The following is a 16,797-nucleotide window of genomic DNA, read 5'->3' as shown; positions in this document are numbered from 1 at the left end:
GGATTTATATAGCGCTCTTCTCTGACTCAGAGCGCTTCACAGAGTCCATTATTCGTTCATACACAGTCATACCAGTGGTGGTAAGCTACAATTGCAGCCAGAGCTGCCCTGAGGCAGACTCACGGAAGCGTGGCGAATAATCATCGCCTACGGCCCCTCCGACCACCACCAACATTCATTCACATGCATACACATTCATACGAGGCAAGTAGGTTAAGTGTCTTGCCCAAGGACAATTTACTCGCTCACCGTCAGACATATTCTATTTAAAATATATTTTCTCTATTCTCTTATTAATGGAAGTTACCTGGATCTTTTTCAGGCCGTATTGAATAAATAATACACAGCAACTGTCTCAGTCAAATATATATATATTTTCTTTATTATCAACATTTATCAACCTGATATTAACTTTAGTTTTATTCATCATCATACATTACAGAACACACCAGTCATGGTTCTTATAGTAAGTCCAGCTCACTGTTATTCAGTCTCTAGTTTTAGCTGTGGCTTTGGCTCTTGTCCTGGCTTTGCTTCATGGTTGTGGCTGTGACTCTGGCCCTGGTTGTGGCTGTGACTCTGGCCCTGGTTGTGGCTGTGACTCTGGCTGTGGCTGTGACTCTGGCCCTGGTTGTGGCTGTGACTCTGGCCCTGGTTGTGCCTGTGACTCTGGCCCTGGTTGTGCCTGTGACTCTGGCCCTGGTTGTGGCTGTGACTCTGGCCCTGGTTGTGCCTGTGTCTCTGGATCTGGATCTGGCTCTGGTTCTGGTTCTGGTTCTGGTTCTGGTTCTGGTTCTGGTTCTGGTTCTTCCTGTGGAGTTGGAGGGGCTGCTTCTAGGAAGCTACGGAAGTAGTCAGAGGTATTGAGCTCAGGTTTCCTCAACAGCAGGTGGCACTTTGGGAAGTAATAGGCTGTCACCAGTCCCATGTTGCTCACAAGACTGAAAGACACATAGGCAATGGAATTTAACTTAGTTACTTCCTTTACAAGGCTACTGTAAATGGGGGTGAAGAACACCCAAATCACACAGTATATCAGGGTGGAAAAGGTGATGTCCCTGGATAGGTTGTACTGATGGAGAGGTTTTGCTGCCATGAAGGTGCACATGAATGATATGAGGGCCAAGCCGCCATTGACGCCTTGCATCAGGCCAAAGCCTACCATTGGCTCCACTGGGCATGGCAGAAACCTCCTTACAAAGGTCACATTCAAATGAGCCAGGTACCGGGATAGAGAGGGTCCTTCCTGTACAAACCAGCCACAGATCCCTGCCTGCACACCACAGCAGGCCAGCACTAGCAGGTGTCCTCCGAGACCTCTTAATGTATCCAGGTGAGAGGCAGCCCTCTGAGGGAACTCTGTTACGTAGAGTATCTGTGAAGAGAAGGTAGCAGAATTGGGTAATATCACGTTTTCCTTACCAATATGTTTTACCGTACGCTAGCAGCACACAGTCCTCACCTGTAGTGAGATGGACATAATAGTGGAGAGGGCCACTGTGTGGAAAATGGAGGTGAGGGGCAGCTGTAGACAACACACCACGTCCCCTGGCTGACCCAGGAACAGCAGCAGGCTGAGACAGCCTCCTACCAGGCTGAGCAGGGCCACACCACTCATGGGTCCTCCAGAGGCCCTCACCAGTGGGGTCCCTCTGTGCTTCAGGAACAAGACCCCCACCGACCCCTGGCACACCAGCAGCACCACTCCTGCCAGCATCATTCCCACGGACTCAGGCTGGCTCCAGGACAGGAAGTCATATGTAGGGTGAGTGCAGTTATTGCTGCGGATGAGGGACCACTGGCCTTCAGGGCATTTTGTACACTGGCTGTTCCCTTCAAGTCAAGAGTGAGGATCAATAATTAGGACATAATCAGGAGAGAGCAGTACAAGTTAAAGGATAATTGACCTACACTTAAATCTCGCCCATCTGCAGTTTGTTAAAATGGAGCAACCATGAAACACTGAAAATGTCATCAAAAGCAGCAAAATGTCCTAAATTCTGAAATTACTTTGTTTTGTCTATTTTCCTCAATGGATTCAAATGCAACGGTAGGCGAGCTGCGGTCAAGCACCTAGGAAAACACAACTCTCTCATCCTTGGTCCAGTTGACTAGATTTTGGTTGGAATGGATCAGTATGATGATCAGAAAAATAGAAAACAACCAGAGTAACCCTTTTAAGTTCTTAATTATTTACTTATGGATTTACTTTGCTTTAATACAATTATTAGCTGCAATTTTCTAACAGTATTTTTATTTTATTTTCAAAACTCAGTCAACCCTTTGCTTTAATGGTTTCTTACTCAACCCCAGCAACCAGTCTATTGTTATTCCATCATTTATCTGTCTACTGTTTATTTTATAAACCTATGTATTTAAAAAGTAATTACATCAACATTGTGCTGTCAGAACAGTTTTATGTTTGTAGGTAAAGTATTTGCCTACCTTGTTTAATAACCAGGAAATGCCCAAGAGAACATTTTATTTATTGAAATCTAGTCATCTGTGCGCAAAAACAATCCTGTTCTTTTTCAGCAAATGTTTTAGTTAAAATATTGTGTATTTAAAATAGGGATGCTCGATATTGGCTTTTTTACCGATACCGATATTCCGATATTGTCCAACTCTTAATTTCCGATACCGATATTAACCGATATCAACCGATACCGATATATGCAGGGTTTCCCCCCCCAAAAAACTGAATAATTTCAGGTAACTAATAATTTCACTGGATATATATATAACAAATATTGTTATTGTTTATTTTATTTTTTTAAACCGATACCGATATTTTCCGATATCACATTTTACTGCCGATATCGGCCGATAATATCGGTCGGCCGATAATATCGGACATCCCTAATTTAAAATGATCATTCACTTTGGTAAAACAACACAAGGCTTTGGTTTTGGGAGAAATCAAGGGTTTCTTTAGAGTGGCTCCATGCTGCCCACTAGAGGTCAGAAAATCATTATTGCAGTTATACTTCCTACTGGCTCCGCATCTCGCTTTGCCTATTGGACTACACTCGTGTGCATATTGCACTCGCCTGAAAAAAACAATCATGCACCTTGCATCTACCTAGCCACGCCTACCTCCGGTCGTATATAACCCGGTGTAGTGGCCATGCTCACCCTTCCTCGTTTTTTCACGCGAAAAGGCCGCTCATAAGCACCTGCAGCGCTGAGAGTACGATTTAGTTTTGCTGTTAGTTAGAGATGGATATTCCACCACCCAAAAAGTCCTTGTCAGGACTCCCCCAGCGAGTTCAGCGCTTGTCATCCGCCGCTCGTCGTGGAGTGTCCTTTGACCGGCAATACTTCTCTGGAAGATCGCTGGAGTCCGGGGACGGCTCGCGGCGGTCTTGTGGGAGAGGGACCCCCGGCGCTGTGTTGGGTGGCGTCGAAGCCTTCACTCATCGCACCGAGCAATCGGGAGGCGTGAGCAGCGAGCAGTCTGTTGAGGTGGAATACAACCCCCTGTTTGGCGCGCTGGGGCTAATTACCCCGGCCCCATGGGGAGAGCCACTCCCGGGCAAGGGGGAAGTACCATGGGTCTTCCCTGGTGTGTCCCCGTCTAGTCAGACTGGGGACCCCGAATCTTACCCCCCGCTCGGCGCGTCAGGGTTAATTACCCCGGCCCGCGGAACATATACTCTGAGGAGTTCAGACAGCAGTCAAGGTTACTGCTCGTCTTCCCCAATATTATGGCGGCTGCAGCTGCAGCCAACGGGGTCCCACTCCCTTTACCCCCGCCGATGCCTGTCCTTTACACAGGTGGAAGGCCGGGTCAAAGGGCTTAGGACCGGCGTACTGCGCTTAGACAAGCCACTCGCCTCTGTCCTTTGCCCGGAAATAATATAGTGGCACCCCGACCGGAAGCCGATGCCGAGAGGTGATTCGGCCCGGAAGGTGGCGGTGTGGGCTGAGGAAGCCTACACTGCCGTGGTACAGAACCTGGCAGCGGTGACTAACATCGCTCAGCTAGCCGCTTTCATGTCTAAGGTGGCGACGTGGTCTTGGGTCCAGACAACGCAGAGACCCTCGCCCAGGCATCTGGGTCTATACTGCACCTGACACAGCTGCAAGCTATAGCCTCTGGGAAGGTGACAGCACTTACAATCCTGATGCACAGACATCTGTGGCTAGAGCGGTCGTCCCTGGAGGAAGGGAGGAAGATTCCTCTCCTCATGGGCCCCCTCTCCGAGGAGATGTCGGCGGCCTATGAGACCCAGGCTTCCCGTGCCGTCCCACGCCCCACAACCAGAGGGGAGAGCCCTGTCACATCAGCGGCTGCTAGACAGCATCTGATGGCCTGGCCGCTGAGAGGTTGAAACTGGAATGAATAGGTATCGATGTTGATACCATCCGGAGCGTGCACGCTCCGCCCACGGCCGCGGTTCATGTGGGCCGTGGTGTATATTTTCAAGAGAGGTGGCGGGCTGAAGATTTGGACCCGATGTCGTGTCCTGATATTCCGCCCGCCCTCCGGGAAAACATTTTCTGCTGGGCGCACAGCGTCTCAAGCCTGTTAAAGCGTGATTTGTCCCCTAACCGGGACCTCCAATTAGTCCTGGTTAGGCTATTAGGTGTCTGTTAAACCTCCCAAGCGTAAGCTATTGGAGCAGCTGTCTTTTAAAGACTGCGTGTTTCCTGGCCATCACCTCCGCTAGATGAGCGGGTGAGTTATACGCTTGTTCGGGTCGACCAGAGTACCTGTCTATATACAGGCGGTGGCCCTGATGGAGGTGAGGCGCTGTCAAAAACAACGCCTGTCACACTGGTCATATTAGGGCACGCCAGGTTACGCCATGGCTGGGCAGGTTCCCCCGCAGACGTCAGAGCGTTCCACCTGTGGGTGGCGGTCTCTGCTGCCCTGCCTGGAGGAGCCTCGGTGGAGGACACGTATGCTGCGGCTTTGTGGTCCTCACCAGGTCCTTTGGTCGGGTTCTATCTCGTGGACCTGGCTGAGAGCTCTGTCTCTCGTGCGGTCCTTAGGGCTGGGACCTCTTCTGCATCCCGTTGCTAGGCTGCTGGCAGGATGCAGGATGCTCTGGGAGCGCTCTAAAATGGTTTGCCCCACATGCCAAGGAGAGAACGTTCTCAGTGGCTGTGGGTCCTTTTAAATCTGACCCCACCCCTCTCTCATGTAGGGTACCACAGGGATCGGTGCTAGGACCACTCCTTTTTTCCATTTATATGCTTCCTTTAGGCCTTTTCATCAATAAATTCACCGGCATTAAATACCACTGCTACGCAGACGACATACAGCTACTTTGCTCTTTTAAACCCGATAAAATGGAGAAACTCAGCCTTCTCCAGGAGTGCCTGCTCAGCATTGAGAGTTGGATGGGGAGTAACTTCCTCCAGTTAAATGCTGCAAAAACGGAGGTGCTGATCGTAGCAGCTGAGAAGACTGCAGCTAGAGTGGCCACTCACTTGGGGTCCCTTAAAGACAACATACATCCCCATCTGAGAAACATGGGTGTTGTCTTCGACCAGGCCATGAACCTAGACAAACATGTCAAAACACTCACACACACCTGCTTTTTTCACCTCAGAAATATTGCAAAACTACGCACCATCATATATCACTCTGAATTAGAACTGTCCATGCATGCTTTTATTTCCTCTAGGCTTGACTACTGCAACTCACTTTTCACCTGTCTCACCAAATCATCCACAGACAAACTACAAATGGTCCAAAATGCTGCAGCCAGGGTCAAAAAAATCATGTCACTTCACTCCAATTCTGGCATCCCTGCACTGGCTCCTGGTACACTATAGAATTCACTTCAAAGTCCTCACTTTTACTTTCAGAGCACTCCACGGTCAGGCCCCTATCTACATCACTGAACTCATCCATCCCTACACCAACACCCGCTCACTCAGATCTGCCTATCAGCACCTCCTGGTGGTCCCCAGGTCCAGGCTCAAAACAAGGGGTGATCGAGCCTTTGAGGTGACGGCACCAAGGCTCTGGAACGCTCTTCCCCTGGACCTGCGAACTGCCCCCTCAGAAAAGGTCTTCTCACCTTGTGCATTTTTGGGGTAGCTGCGCCCTATTACGCATGGTCGGAGTCTTATTCCTCCGCTCCTCGTTAGGACAAGTGTGGGGATAGGACCCTCCCCGCTTTGGTGGCCGTATGGCACCTCAGGGGGTACATTTATCAGGGCTATGTGCCCTGCTCCGCCCATTAGTCCAATAGGTGAAGCGAGCCGCGGAGCCAGTAGGAAATATAACGGAGGTTATCCTATAACCCTAGTTATATGACTACTGGCGAAGTGTCTCACTTTACGGCCCTGAGGACCCCTGGCTGTTTTCAAGTGAAATTCAGACTCAGAAGGGTGAGCATGGCTACTACACCGGGTTATATACGACCGGAGGTAGGCGTGGCTGGGTAGATGTAAGGTGCATGATTGTTTTTTTCAGGCATGTGCAATAGGCACGAGTGTAGTCCAATAGGCGAAGCGAGACGCTTTGCCAGTAGTCATATAACTAGGGTTATAGGATAACCTCCGTTTTAAATATATGAGAAGCAGTGGTGGAAGAAGTACACAGTTAATTTACTTAAGTAAAATAAGAAATACCCAGATAAGTGAGTATTCTGGTCAAAGTAAAAGTCCTCCATTCAAATTCTATGTAAAAGTAGAGAAATATTTGCTATTGCATGTACTAGAGCCAGTGACCTCTAAATGTTGACATGCATTATAAATGGCCTTTTCCAGTGATTAGCATGTTTTCCTAGCAATTGGGGATTATATCAATGTGGTCTGTGTCGTTAATTATCATATTGACTCATCAGTCTAGTCTCGAGTTCACAAGATCCTCCCTCACTCAACTAAGCTGTTCTGATTTGACAGTTTTGCTGACGTGAATATAGCAGTGATTTGCATAACTAACGTCCCCTCTATGGTTGACAGCGACAGCAGAGCGAGTGGAATTATCTTCACTTCCTCAAACAGAGCGAGGCAGACAACGAGCGAGTGAGAGAGAGAGGGAGAGAGAGATAGAGAGGGAGAGAGAGAGAGAGAGAGGGAGAGAGAGAGAGGAGCTTCTGTCGGGGAAACAAACCGTGCGCGAGGAAGCAGCAGTAGCACATACTCATTTACACACAACCTGGACCTTGCGGGCAAGCAGCAGTAGCACATACTCATTTACACACAACCTGGACCTCGCGGGCAAGCAGCAGTAGCACATACTCATTTACACACAACCTGGACCTCGCGGGCAAGCAGCAGTAGCACATACTCATTTTACACACAACCTGGGCTGGACCTCACGCGGGGAAGCAGCAGTAGCACATACTCATTTACACACAACCTGGACCTCGTGGGGAAGCAGCAGTAGCACATACTCATTTACACACAACCTGGACCTCGCGGGCAAGCAGCAGTAGCACATACTCATTTTACACACAACCTGGGCTGGACCTCACACGGGGAAGCAGCAGTAGCACATACTCATTTACACACAACCTGGACCTCGTGGGGAAGCAGCAGTAGCACATACTCATTTACACACAACCTGGACCTTGCGGGGAAGCAGTGGAGAGATAACTTTATGCGCCGTGTCCCTCTCTCCCTCCCTCCCTCCCTCCCTCTCCCTCTCTCTCTCTCTATCTCTCTATCTCTCTCTTTGTGCCAGTCGCAGACTGTGTGGATGACTGTCACTCAAAGTGCTTATGGGCGGAGCCAGGCCAACACAGCCTGAAATCCAAAGGGAGAACAATGTGGCTTTTGAGTACTTGATTAGAAAAGAAATATAAAACAATGAATAAAAATAAAAATAAAAACGTACAGATGTGTTCAATAGACTCACAGGAATTGTGTAAAGTTGCCAAAATAGTGCAAGGAATAGCAATGCATGTCCCCTTTAAAGTGGTGTGTGGTCCAGTCATGGTGCTCTGATTACGTCCTCTGTGAAAGTGTATGATCTTCATACATATTTTTCTTAGGGCTGTCAGTTTCTCGCGTTAAATAGATTAATTAATTACACAGCAAATTAGCGTGTTATGAAAATTAACTAAAAATTTAATTTTTTTTAATAATTTCTTCTTCTTCTTCTTCTTCTTCTTCTTCTTCTTCTTCTTCTTCTTCTTCTTCTTCTTCTTCTTCTTCTTCTTCTTCTTCTTCTTCTTCTTCTTCTTCTTCTTCTTCTTCTTCTTCTTCTTCTTCTTCTTCTTCTTCTTCTTCTTCTTCTTATTATTATTATTATTATTATTATTATTATTATTATTGTTTTTTTTTTTTTTTTTTTTTTATCTCATAAGAACATAGAATAAACATTTAATTTTTTTTTAAATGGTCCATTTGCATGTTCTTGGTATCTGATTCTAGGGACATCTCAGGGAATGTATTCCATGTGTCAGAAATACTGTGTCTGTTACTAGGCTTGAGTAAATTGTAATGAACCAAATGAGAATATCAATTAAATTCTTTTTAATTTCTTTGACTGTGAATAACACCATGCAAAAATTGACCAGACCTGAAAAATCGAAGCAAAGGAATAAAGGGAAGATGATTAACCCTTTCACTGTGACAATACACAGAAGGTTAACCCTTTACTATCACACAACCGTCAGTTGTGTGATAGTAAAGGGTTAACCTTCTGTCGTGTGGCAGTGAAAGGGTTAAACAGAAGGTTTTGTAGATACAGTACTGAATTCTGCCATCTGGACACATGCAATTTGAAATATGATTATAGAATATAAAACATCAGGCCTAAAATGGTTATGCGATTAAAATGTGATTAATTAGATTAATTAATTACAAATCCTGTAATTAATTAGATTATTTTTTTTAATCGCCTGACAGCACACATTTTTCTTCAAAGTACTAGTAACTGATGGGTTCAGATAAATGTAGTGGAGTAAACGTATATACACTTCCCTAATACTCACATAAAGTACAAGTAGCTAGACATTTTACTTGAGTAAAGATACTTAGTTACTTTCCACCACTGATTAGAAGATTATTTTAGAATCAAAGTGCAAAGAAAAGGACCCACCGCGTTTTGCTAGGAAGGTGCCCTCTGAACAGTCGAAACAATAAAAACAGCAAGAATGTAAGCCTTTCACATGTTGCACCTGACCTTCCGCACAGTCAGCTGAACATGTAGACAACGGAACCTGTGGTAGTACAGTAAGATGAACTGTATGTTAAAGTGGTCTCATAGAATTGTTTTTATTATTATTAATTTCATTAAGCAATAAATTAGGTCGTAATGACAGAATACATTGAAATCCATGAATGAATTAATTAATGGGGGAATAGATCAAAATAACTATGGAGGTTACCATAGAATCTTCTGTGTGCCATTCGATGAGAGATCTGTTGATGGATAAGATCTGATGAAATGTTCCAACACCTTTGAACGTCACACTTTGCTTTTCCCAGATCCATTTTACAATGTTGTATCCTGTGTTTGAATCGCCATTGCTGTCAAACACTAAATGTCTTCCACTCAAGTCTAAAGAAACATTCTTCAGCACTTTCAACAGCTGCAATATAAAATTACATTCATAAATCATTTTGTTGGATGTTATAAAACGTATGCAATTTCCTTTGTTTACACTAATAGAAAAGCAAAAAAATGTATGTGAATTTACCTGCCAAGGATATATTTTGCTTTGAGGTCCCCACGTATTGCTACAGCTGGTGGCGTTGCATTCCAGCAAATTGTGCAGTGCCTGTGCCACACTGTAGATGGCAGCATACACACTAAAAGCTGCGTTCTTTACTGCAGGTACCTCCACCAGGCTAATATTCTCAGGTGACAAGTTCCAACACAGTGGGCAGGGATCAGGGGGATAGGCTGCTCCTGACTCTGGGACTGGAGGGGGGCTGTCCATCCGCTCTTTACTTAGTCTGGACAACAGTTCCTGGGTGTAGCTGGTGAGAAGGTTCAGTGGCTGGGTGATATCTGTTAATCCAATGATGGTGCCAACTGTGTGAATGTTGTGGAGGGAGGCCACCTTATTATGTATGGCCCATGCTGTGCTGGCGATCCACACACCTGTCAAATTCCTCCTAATAACCTGATCACAACATTGGATTTTAAACGGAACAGAATTAGAAGACAATCTATTTCCAAATGGTTTTGTTTTTAAAGGGATAGTTCAGATTTAGTTTATTTTTTTTACACAAAGTGGTATGAATTACTCATCGGTAGTGAAACTGATGCATGCACATGATATACTGTAGGCAGCATGATATGTCAACAGCCTCCAGTGCGTAGTAATACACTGGAATTCTGGCAGCCAGATCTCTGACCAAGGAACCAAGGTGCCTGAGCTAATGTCGGTGCCTGAGTAATTCATACCACTTTGTGTAAAAAAATCCAACCTATTCCTTTAAATTAATATTCAACAACTTTGCTACCACAGCAAGCTGTGTAAAACTCTGCATGCACATTCTGAAATATGGTTCTGACATGAGTGGTATTGTGGCAGTTTTGTTTCTAACCTCTGTGAAGAAGAGCTTGGCTGACTGTGAAATTGAGAAGACCACCACAACTCCCACATTACTATTCTTGATGTTGTTAAGGGTTTCATTGATCCTCTCTTCAGTACCACTGTAGATAGGGATCAGCCCCTTGTAGGCCACACAGATGGATTTTCTTTCTGCTATGGTGGAGAATTCATGCAGACCCTGGCGTCCATACTCATCATCACTGCCCACCACGGCCACCCAGTTCCACTTAAACGTTCTCAGCAGGTCCACCATGGCTTCTGCCTGCCACTTGTCACTGGTCACCGTGCGCAGGAATGACGGATAGATCTCCTTGTTGCTAAATTGGACACTGCTAGCACCATAGCTAATCTAAGGATAGAGAAAAGCGATTTAGAATACAACTGCAAGCAGTCAATTGCGGGGCCCAATCACATTGGCCAAATATTGTCACAGTGAGAAGAATCAAAGAAGTTTGATGCAACATTTATTTAGCTAAAGTTATTTATCAAACCACATAGAACATAGCTGTGAAAGTATTTCACTGTAGGTGAAATAGTGCCTAATATGGCCATTGAAAAATTGCCACTTTTTCCTGATTGTGGCACTAATACAACCAAACACGGCAACCAAATGTGGCCTACGACACTTTGGGGTCCCTCACAAATATGTATGTTAAGTTTGGTTGGATCTTGTTCGCATGTCAATGTTCATGTTAAACAGGTAAACAGTTGGTGTAGGCAGTTGAAATAATTTATAATTTATGAAAAAGTTTGTCCAACTTCGTAGTTTCCTGTGCTGAACTAACCATTGGCATCAGAAAGAATCCTAGGAGTTTTCCAATGATTGTGACCATCTCTGAGGTGAAGGGGCCAATGACGGCTGCCACCCTGGTCACATAGTCAGTGTAGTCGCACCTGACAGCCAAATCCTCTGTAAAGTTTTGAGTGAGGAAGAAGAGGGTGGGCTTCAAAGTGACGGCAGGCTGTTTGCATGTGTCAAAGATCTCATAACCCAGTTTGATGCCTGGGAGCAGGATTTGGTTGGCATTTATCTCATCCACAGTGTATTTCATCACTAGAGCGAGACCCAGACCTTGCTTATCTATTCTGTTCGGATGAAGTAAAGGGAGGAAAATAATAGTTAAGAAGGTTCTTCATGCATCTATAGTAGGGCTGACCCAAATGCTTTGAAGCTTCAATCGCTGCCATGGTAAATTATGTCAAAATCACTATTCAAATACTTTGTTTTTGGTTGTGTGGTGTCATTATACATAAAATACTTTACAAACAGATGGTATCAACATTTCTTTACCAAAATTATTGAAGTTCTCTCAATTATTTGTCCTTAATACCACACCTGTTACAGCTGATGTTACCAGGCGCCAGACTGAGGTTGCTGGTGAGCTGGTTGATGGGGAACAGTCCTCCCAACAAAATATCCCCAGATAAGTTGAAAAGATTGGTAGAGATGTTCTGGAACCAGCCAGGTGAACTCGGACTGCATCCCAGTCCAAACACCCAGAACAGAACCAGCAGTTTAAAAGACATAGCCATTCTTTAAACGAGAGGCCGAAAGAGGGGAGAGGAACGAGAGAGACTCTTGGTTACAGGATACAAGGATAAGGATAAGTTGAATGCTTAGTTATGGAGTAGATGATGGGGTGCCATCAGATGTAAAGTAGGAATCAGCATACATATAGATGAAGGGATTATTTGCATGTTTAGATATTATTGATATGATAATCTATGTGCTGGATTTATTCTACCTTTTCTCAGGAGCCTGTATCATGCAGTAACATTTTTATTAAGTTGCAAGTCTGAATACAACTATCTTGAGACACACCTCCATTAGAAGGAAAGAGATCTGAATGGGAGTAGGGCAATGTTGGTATTAACTCCACACTGCATGCATTTATCTCAAGCCTGAATCGGGCCCTAAATGCATAGCTTTTAGATGATACAAATGATATCACCAACTTTGAAAAAGCTTTTGGTAGATCTAGCTGGAAATGTCATATAGGATGCATTCACTTTTTATTTAGGTCCAGAGCTTATTAACTGGGTCAAAGTTCTTTATCATAACCTAGGTAATAAACAATGGATATACTGTATGTAATTCAAATGAATTAGGATTGAGACAAGGATGTCCACTTTCGGCTCATCTTTCAATAATATCAATTGAACTATTATAGCTTTAAACATCAGAGGTAATATACATTCAATGTTTACATATTTATAGACTGAATATTTTTTTGTGATCAATGTTTTTATTTAATAAAACAAGATCACAATAACCTTTTTATAAAAAATGTTAGGAAAGGGAAAAGGAAAAGAAAGAAATTACACAAAAAAAGGAGGAAACTCCACATCCCTTGACCCCCCCCCTGAGGTCCAAGCCACAACCACCATCCCCACCTCAACCTACACTGGACTTCAGCTGTACAGCCAGACTATTCCACACTCCAATTGTTGCCTCCTTTGCCCCATGCACATGAGCTGTCGAAAGCTCCAAATAGCCTACACAATATCCAAATACATATATATTTATTTTTCTTCTTTTCTTTCCTTTTATTTTATTTTTTTATGTATTTTTATTGTTATGTTGCATGTTTTATGTTTGTAAAAAAGAAAAAAAAAGAAAAGAAAAAAAGCCAATACAAATATGTAAATAATAATAGTATGTACAGTAAGTTAGTTACCTTACCACTCTATAATGTGCACTAACTCACCTTCCAAAGAAAGGAAGCCCCAAAGAGACTCGATAGAGAGTGAATTCCTGTCTTCATCCACCTCTTCTCCAGTGTTGTCTCACCAATGGACTATGAAGACTGCCTAAAAGCTTTGTGTTTGACTATCTGGCTGACAGGTGAACACATTGCATGCAATGCTGATTTGACTAATGGTACATGTAAATGGACTGCATTCATAAAGCGCTTTAATCCGAATCGCTTACAATTTATGCCTCACATTCACCCACAGACGGCGGAGACAACCAATGCGAATTGCCATCCTGCTCATCGGGGGTAGTTACGAACTACGTGTTAAAGATAGTGTTGTCGGAGGACCCAATTGCTGAACAGAACGAGGATAAGAGGCAACAGGCAATACGAGACGTGGAGCCAGGGGTGAATAGTTTAAAAAGTCTTTACTTCAAAGGCAGCAGCAAACAAAACAAGGAATAGCTCAGCTAAGACTGGCAGAGGGCAAAATACAAAACAAAGAATAATCTCATAAATGAGAGCAAGTCCAAAGGCACAACACAAATTCACTGCAAGGCAGGCAAAGAAAAATAGAACAACTGACTACAATAAAAACCCTAACAAACTAGACAAACTTTACACGAAAACAAAGAATGGTGGAACAAACAAATTGACACTAGGAAACTTACTAGAATGAACACAGGAGAACAGCACATGAACAAGGACGTGGACATCAAACATGGAACCGACAACAAGAGAAGGGAACACACACCATATATAGGGGGAACAATTAACACTAGAGAGACAGCAGGGCAATTAGAACGAGACGCACATGAGAGGGAAAGCAGAACTAACACACAGGGCTACAGGAAAACATAAGGCCAAACACACTGGGGAATAAACTGGGAAGCACACAGAACTAACACACACAAGAAAAGACAGAACACTAGACAGAGTAAACATAACAACCATACAAGGAACTAATAAACATAACAATTAACAAGGGAACAAGAGACAATGTAGCAGGGGAAGGGCACGGAGAGACATGTAGACATTAAAGATACACCAGTGCACCAGGAGGGTATGCATGAGGAAGACAAGGGGAAGTTCAGATGAATGTCCAGCAGACATTCGTCTGGAGCCGGAGGAGGAACAGGGGCAGCTAGAGCTACTCTAGCAGGGGCTAAACTGGCAGTAGAGACTGGGTTAGCTACCTGAGCAGTGCAAGGTGCAGGGCCTGTACAAGTTGCAGAGGGTGCACTAGCCGAGAGGGTTCGGGTGCAAGCTGTAGGTGCTACACTAGCAGGCAGGGCCAAGGTGCTAGCAGTCGGAGTGACTCCAGCAGGAGGGACAAGGGTGCTAGCAGCAGTGACTACACTAGCCGGCGGGGCTAAGGTGCTAGTAGTAGGGGCTCTAGCGGACGCGACTGAAAGGCTAGCAGCCGGGGCTCTAGCGCACGCGACTGAAAGGCTAGCAGCAGGGGTTCTAGCGGACGCGACTGAAAGGCTAGCAGCAGGGGCTCTAGCAGATGAGACAGAGATGCTAGCAGCAGGGGCTCTAGCGGACAAGACAAAGGTGCTAGCAGCAGGGGCTCTAGCAGACGACTCAGAGATGCTAGCAGCAGGGGCTCTAGCAAACGAGACTGAGGTGCTAGCAGCAGGGGCTCTAGCAAACGAGACTGAGGTGCTAGCAGCAGGGGCTCTAGCAGACGAGACAGAGATGCTAGCAGCAGGGGCTCTAGCAAACGAGACTGAGGTGCTAGCAGCAGGGGCTCTAGCAGACGAGACAGAGATGCTAGCAGCAGGGGCTCTAGCAAATGAGACGGAGGTGCTAGCAGCAGGGGCTCTAGCAGACGAGACAGATATGCTAGCAGCAGGGGCTCTAGCAAACTAGACTGAGGTGCTAGCTACAGAGGCTACATTAGCATTCCGGAGTAAGCTAGCAGGGGCTAAGCTAGCAATGGGGGCTGTGCGAGTAGCCTGGGCTGAACTAGCTGACAGGGCTACTCTAGCAGCTGAGGCCATGCTAGTCTTCTTAGCCTTGCTAGCCTTCTGAGAGTTGCTAGCTGTGCGTGCTATGCTAGCAGACGGGGCTAAAGTGTTAGTCGGAGAAACATGGATATAACCCATCCTGAAAACTGAAGGGGCAGTCCTAGCAGGATAGTTAATACTGGCTGGAGGGCCAGACCAAGGAACCGAGACCAGAGAAACAGGGGCCATAGGGAACCAGCTAGCTGATGGGGCAGTCCTAGCTGTTGAGGCCTGTTTAGCTGCAGGGGCTAAGCTAGCAGATAGGGCTGGACTAGCTGTGGAAGCCTGGTTAGCTGCAGAGGCTAAGCTATCTGACGGGGCAGTACTAGCTGTTGAGGCCTGGTTAGCTGCAGGGGCTAAGCTAGCAGACAGGGCTGGACTAGCTGTGGAAGCCTGGTTAGCTGCAGAGGCTACGCTATCAGACGGGGCTGTACTAGCTGTTGAGGCCTGGTTAGCTGCAGGGGCTAAGCTAGCAGACAGGGCTGGACTAGCTGTGGAAGCCTGGTTAGCTGCAGAGGCTAAACTAGCAGACGGGCTGGACTAGCTGTGGATGCCTGGTTAGCTGCAGGGGCGAAGCTAGCAGATGGGGCTGGACTAGCTGTGGAAGCCTGGTTAGCTGCAGGGGCTAAGCTAGCAGACGACGCTGGACTAGCTGTGGAAGACAAGAGATTAGCCGACAGGGCGGCTACAGGGAAACTGACCTTGCTAGCTGACGAAGCTACGCTAGCAGTCAGAACTTTACTAGCAGTAGGGGCTGTGCTAGCCGTGGAAACCAAGAGATTAGCCGACTGGGCGGCTCCAGGGAAACTGACCTTGCTAGCTGAAGGGGCAGTCCTAGCAGTGGGGAACAGGCTAGCTGACGAAGCTATGCTAGCAGTAGGGACTGAACTAGCAGTAGGGAACAGGCTAGCTGACAAAGCTACGCTAGCAGTAGGGACTGAACTAGCAGTAGGGAACAGGTTAGCTGACGAAGCTACGCTAGCAGTAGGGACTGAACTAGCAGTAGGGAACAGGCTAGCTGATGAAGTTACGCTAGCTGTAACTGAGGGGTACAATTCCCTGACTGTATTGAGAGTATGGTATCATTAAACCACTACTTAGTTATGTACTTTAATTACTGGCCATACAGTACACGGTATATCTGGTGAACACCCACACAAGAATACGGCTTAACAAAGAAAGTTATATTTAGAAGTATTTATTATTAGAGCAGCAACAATAGGTTACAATATTGAGAATTATGAATTGCGCTTATATGGCGAAGAACACTTAAGTAGGTCAAGAGCGTAAGTCCATGAGCATCATAAGATGGGTATAACTGACACCACCTGTAGCATAAGAATTACATAAGGCACACTCGTAGTCAGCTGGAGATACTAAGGGGGTTCCCTCCGGTTGTAAGCCAGCAGGGGAGAGGAATGGTCAGGAGCAAAGTCTGGATCAACGAGGAATAAAGAGACTCCAGATACAGGAGACAGTGCAATAATCCTTTGGTCCGTAGACAAAGCAACAGCTATACTCCGGTATGCAAGACAGCATGGATGAAAGCTAGCCAGCCTCTGTGGGTCCTAGAGGCGGGCTCGACGGTGCTCCTCACAGGGTAGATCCCACACA

The 16,797-nt window shown here is 45.7% G+C and overlaps 1 protein-coding gene across 1 annotated transcript; it reads right to left on the bottom strand.

The window, feature by feature from the left end:
* Positions 1-535: 535 nt before the first annotated feature.
* Positions 536-13,260, bottom strand: LOC311229611 (taste receptor type 1 member 3-like; the record flags this gene model as incomplete). Its single annotated transcript, XM_084315687.1, has 9 exons — positions 13,184-13,260; positions 11,812-12,009; positions 11,261-11,561; positions 10,468-10,824; positions 9,612-10,040; positions 9,300-9,350; positions 9,011-9,131; positions 1,463-1,833; positions 536-1,375 (listed from the first exon to the last, which is right to left on the bottom strand). The coding sequence occupies exons 2-9, from the start codon at positions 12,006-12,008 to the stop codon at positions 536-538; spliced, it is 2,667 nt and encodes an 888-aa protein (XP_084171813.1). The 5' UTR covers position 12,009; positions 13,184-13,260.
* Between the last annotated feature and the right edge of the window lie 3,537 nt (positions 13,261-16,797).

Source organism: Notolepis coatsorum (assembly GCF_963971535.1).
Source record: "Notolepis coatsorum genome assembly, chromosome: 6".
NCBI lineage: Eukaryota > Metazoa > Chordata > Actinopteri > Aulopiformes > Paralepididae > Notolepis > Notolepis coatsorum.
This window is presented reverse-complemented; position numbering and strand designations above follow the sequence as displayed.